This window comes from Trypanosoma equiperdum, assembly GCF_001457755.1.
Source record: "Trypanosoma equiperdum strain OVI genome assembly, contig: ctg_145, whole genome shotgun sequence".
In the NCBI taxonomy this organism is placed as follows: Eukaryota; Euglenozoa; class Kinetoplastea; order Trypanosomatida; family Trypanosomatidae; genus Trypanosoma; species Trypanosoma equiperdum.
Window position 1 is genome coordinate 7,237 of NW_027123460.1, and position 5,488 is coordinate 12,724.

At 41.1% G+C, this 5,488-nt stretch overlaps 2 pseudogenes across 2 annotated transcripts; both read left to right on the top strand.

Moving 5' to 3' along the window:
* Positions 1 to 345: 345 nt before the first annotated feature.
* Positions 346 to 1,802, top strand: TEOVI_000030600:pseudogene (annotated as a pseudogene). Its single transcript is given in 2 exon segments — positions 346 to 1,674; positions 1,677 to 1,802. Coding segments are annotated over 2 exon segments (1,455 nt in total).
* A 2,035-nt stretch (positions 1,803 to 3,837) lies between these two features.
* TEOVI_000030700:pseudogene lies at positions 3,838 to 4,995 on the top strand (annotated as a pseudogene). The gene has a single exon. A coding segment is annotated over exon 1 (1,158 nt).
* The last annotated feature ends 493 nt before the right edge of the window (positions 4,996 to 5,488 follow it).

Consider the following 5,488-nt stretch of genomic DNA (forward strand, 5'->3'; position numbering starts at 1 on the left):
TTGAAAGCAATTTTGAAAAGCATGAACAACAACTGCAAGTAAAAAACTTCAACCGCCGGTTCAAGCGGTTTATTAACCTTTTATAAAGGTGAAAATCCAGGAGGCCACATTAAAAGTTAATCAGTACCTCCAGAGTGTCAGCCAACAAAAAACCCGACGCCAATGCGACTTGACTAATTCCTTCTTCACCAACGGCTTGCCTCTTCTTCCCTAACTAGATAAGCAAGCATAAGTTTCAAACAACCGCACGAGCCACATGCTTCAACCATGCAGCAACGTCAACAAATAACAATCATAAGTGTGATTCTGCTCTGGGTGTTACAGCTGGGCCAGGAAGGAGCCAGAGGCCGGCTCAAAAAAACCGGTTGGACAGCTGCGTGCAAACTGAATAAAGAATTAGACAAAGTAGAACAAAAACCTGCGCACAGACTGGCAACACCAATGGAGACGGTGAACAGCTACCTAAGACAGTATTTTTGAACAAAAATATACACCGAAGCCTACAGAAACGGGACCTATACAGCAGCCGATAGGGCACTCCTAGCCTACTATGCACACAAAGCGGGCACAGCAGAAAACGAGCTAAGCCCACCAACGGTAGGAAAGCTGGAATCAGCTATAAGATACGCCGCCAGAACGGAGGGTTCCATCAGGGATTTCATAGAGGCAATGGAGCAACTGTCAGCAGCCGCTACTGACAGTTGCTAAGAAAAAGAAACAGGAGGCAGCAACACTCACAGGCCTCACAGTGATGACTTCACCTGGCCCTCAACAAGCTGTAAGACGCCAACTGCCGCACTAACGACAACTGACGCGACGACATCACACTTCACACAATCAGGCTACGACGGTGGGCTGCAGGCGGCAGCGGATGTAGCAGCAACCACCGACGGCACGTCGGAAACTTGCACAATAACAGCGGGAAAAACAAGTTCTAGACTACCAGACGGTATCGGCGTCGACTCAAACATGCAAGGGGAGTCGAGGTTCGCAGCAGGGTTGTACTACATACACGACAGCGGCATGCGAAGACAGGCCACAGGCTCTCTCAGCAAATCAGAGTCAACACTTCCTGATTTCAAATCAGCACACGACGCTTACCTAAACACAAGGTACACGCCACTGACATACAAGTTCCAGACAGCCGACCAACTGAAAGAAGATCCTGATTTCAAGATAATCTACGTCATGGTAGTTAAAAACAAAGATACAATAGCGCAACCTGAAGAATGGCCGCTAAAAACGGAAACTGAGAGTGCCTTCGGACCGAAAGTGACAATGGCAGCGGAGTACAACACTACTTTTGACACAGCACAAGTCCAGAACTCCAATGCCAAAGGCACAGACAAAGTTCCATTGACGTCACTTTCAACATTGAAGGACCTAACGGCAACACTAGCATACTACCAGGACCTCAATACCAAAGCTTCAAAAAGGAAAATTGAAGAATTAGAAAAACAAATTAACAAAGGAGCAGCGACAACACCAGAGAAATTTTGCAACGACGTAGGCGACCAAAATGAAACTGCTTGCAACAAGACTCCAAGCTGTCATTTTGTTTCTGCAAATTCCGGAGGCAAAAAGTGCACAATAACAAAAGAAGCCGCAGAAAAGGCAGCAAAGGCATCTCGAGAAGCAGAAGGGAGAGATGGGAACACTAACACAAAGTGCGCAGGCAAAGAGAAAAAAAGTGCGAGACAGCTACTGAATGCAAATGGGAAGGCGAAACTTGCAAAGATTCCAGTTTTCTCCTCAATGAAAAATTGGCTCTGAAGGTTTCTGCTGCATTTGTGAGTTTAGTGGTATATTAGAAATTTAAGGATTATTGCTCAACATTATGATATTCACTAAAATTTCCATTTTTAGAGGATTTAAAATATTTTAACACTTTTTGTTGGAAATGTGAAAACAGGTAAAAATATGGGAATACGAAAAATATGAAATTTTTGGTATCATAGTGAACTATGGGTGCAAAATAATGTGTGACAGGGTATGAAATATTAGCTCTATTATATAATTTGTTTTATTTTGTCTATTTGATAGATATTAAGAGCACTTTAGAGTTATGATAGTAATAATAACGGTGAGAGGAATATTCTTAATAATATTAATAATAATGAAAATGATAATAGTTATAATAATAGGAGAGTGTTGTGAGTGTGTGTAGCTATTATTAAAAAATTGGTAGTGAATAGTTAATACATCACAAAAGTAGTATAAAAAACAATGACGAGGTGAAATGTCGGTAAATGAGTGTGTGAGATTATTGAAGGCGACAAAGAGTGGTAGAGAACAACAGGAATGTTATTTAAAAAAGTTGAGAGACACAAAGACAAAGAGAGGATTAAGGTGATGGAAGATGCATAGTTTTCAACAAAAAATACCATCAGCATCTTTACACACAAGGATATTATTTAATATGGAAATGAGATAGAAACACCGTCTAGTGTACAGTTCAAATGTAGTTGTTACGTCGTTCGTAGTAAGAGTAGTAAATAACAAAGAAGGAGGGAAAACATATTGTAAAACAACAAAATGAGCGATAACACAAAAATAGGAAATTAATATAGGAGGAGATAAATCGCCTTATTTGGTAGAGATATGGATAAATACTATTGTAAAGATACTGGCAACTGTATTTGTTAATCTCATAGTGGAACTATCCGTCCAGTTGTGAAGAAGAACCGGCTAAAAAAGCGGCAGAAAGAGCAAGGGATTGGGTAAGAGTGAGGCAATGTCGTATTCTTATCATCTATAGTAGCCATGTCTAACATTTACGGGAAACAATATTATATTATCTGAAGGATAAGTTTTAGGAGAGGACTACTATTGAATTAGTGATGGCAGCAAAAGAAGAATAAAAACGCGTAAAGTACTTAAAGTATGGCATGTGAATTATTCCATGCGAGTTTATATGAATTGCAAAAAGTTGCTCATGAAACACACCAATTCCATACTGGTATGCTTGTCAGACACTTTGAGTTTTTAAAGACCGAGTAGTCCACATAAAATTTGTTGCTGATAAGAAAATAGCTGGCCTTTTTAACAAAACACAAGTTACAAGGATAGAAATTTTGTGACCAATATCAGACAGTCTTTAGCACCGTTTCTCCAGGCTGATACAAGATAATAACAAGCAAAGAACAAACGTCAGTCGTGTACGTGAGGAACAGCAATAAAACATGGTGATTTAGATTCAAAATGAAACCTTCAAATTAGCAAATAAAAGAAGAGAGAGAACCATAACCTACAGAGTTTTTAGATAAGGATATAGATATAGACCAAAACAGCTTGGAATTTAAACTGGAAATGGTTTAGCTTAACTAAATGCTTTTTTACTATAATTTCACGTGATAAACTACACAATAGCATAGCTTAAACATTGCAAGTTCCTCTTTTCAGCTGCATAAATTCTCAAGTATCATCTTCGTGTCCTACAACAACTTCACCACAAAATCAGATATTAGACTGTAACAAAGCATTCTTTACCACGCCCTTAAAAACATGGCCGTTGCAAAAGTCCTAGAAATTGCTTTTGCAGTCCTTTTTCTGACGGTAATACTACAGAAAAGTTCAGCAACACACATGGGAGTGCTCAAAGCAGACCTTGACAAAGCGTGCGACCTAGCAATTGAACTAAAAGACACCTCAGCACACGTGCAGTTCATGTTAAACAAGCAAAGCAGCGATGCTGGGCACCTCAGAGATCTGGCAGAAGACCTAGAAGCATTAGCTCAAAATGCCACAGCAGCAACCAGGACTTGGATAGTCAAGCTCGCGGTGTTGACCCGAAACCAAGAGCGCATGACGCGGCATGTAATCGCAACCCGGACGCTAGCCGGCATCAAGGTTGTAGCCAAATCGGCAACGTATGCCGGCAGAATAGACGAAACAGCAAAACTGCTGTTGCAGCCGAAAACCGGCTCAACCTCGATGTGCGTTAGCAATGCAGCAGCCTTCGGCGGAATTAACCCAGCAACCGCCAACACTATCAAGTGTTTCAGCAAAGCAAACGCCGAATATGACGAACCAGAGGAACAGCCAACAAAAAAGGCACTAGCAGTCAAAGCGAAGTTTGAAGCAATCAAGGAAGGAAACGCAGGAGTAACAAGCAGCGGAACACACTGCATTATCTTACACAGCGGCGCCGGCAGCGGATTCGGGACAACTGATGCTCAAATAAGCTTAATGGCCGGCCTCATCAAACAGTCAACGGCGGCGGGAACAGAGCCAACCTGGAAGGGCGGACACAGCAACCTAGCAACTGTCGGCAAACCTTTCGCGGATATCGAAACGAAGCTAAGCATATTCAACAGCCAAATAACATCCCATGAAGCACTAAACACCGCTATACTGAAAATAACTCAAGATAAAGACGCCCAGGCTGAACCATTAGAAATACCAATAGGCAGCCTAGGCAACGGCCAACCTGAAACAGCACTAACAATACCGGCAGCGGAACTAACTTCTATCAAAAAACTCCTGTTCCAGTACCGGGAGAAGCACGAAGCTACTCCTTTAGAGACACAAAGACTCAATTTCTTCACCAAGCAGCTTGAAATTAACAGAACAGCTTGTGAAATTGGGAGCAAAGCATCTGCAGCGAAGTGTCAGATCAAACAAAATCACACAAGCAAAATAAACTGCGCGGACTTTTCACAGGAGAAGTGCGAAGGCGACTGCAAATGGGACAAAAAGGACGGAAAGTGCAAACTAACAGAAAAGGCTCAGCAACAGGCGGAAAAAGCAAACCAAGAAACAGGAGGGACAGATGGGAAAAATAAGGATGGGAAGAAGTGCTCAGAGTTTAAGACACAGACGGAATGTGAAGCGGCTGACGGTCCCAAACCAGCAGGAAAGAACAAATTTTGTGGCTGGACAGGCGAGGATGCCAGTGGAGGCGATAAGGGCTTTAAATGCCGTGATTCCAGCTTCCTCCTCAACAAGAAATTCGCCCTCAGCATGGTTTCTGCTGCATCTGTGGCCTTGCTTTTTTAAAACAAAATTTTTCCCCCTCCCTTTAAAAATTTTTCCTTTGCTAAACTTTTTTGCTATTTGATATATTTTTACACGTAATTTCACCGGAAAAAGTGTGTTTTTGTTAAAATTCTGACGCCTTATAATTTTCTAATGGCTCAAAATTTTGTTCCCTTTTCCTGGTGATTTTTTTAACAAACCAACAAAGGAGGGGGGTAGGGTTAGTGTTAGGGTTTTTTCTCTTTATTTTTTACATTCAATTGAACTGATAAATTTATTTTTTAATAGTGGAGAATCTGTTTTTGATGAAAACACAACCCTTATTTGCCCATTGGCAGATTCTGCCTTTTTGATTCTCTTTTTTTTATATTTCGGCACTTTAAAAAAAATATGCGATGCAGAGGCTCTTTTTCTTTTTTATTTTAACGGCGGGCGAGATGTCATTCGCTTATCAGGCATCTTCGATTAAAGTCTTCTCATATTTTTTTACAAAAAAATCAAATCGACTTGT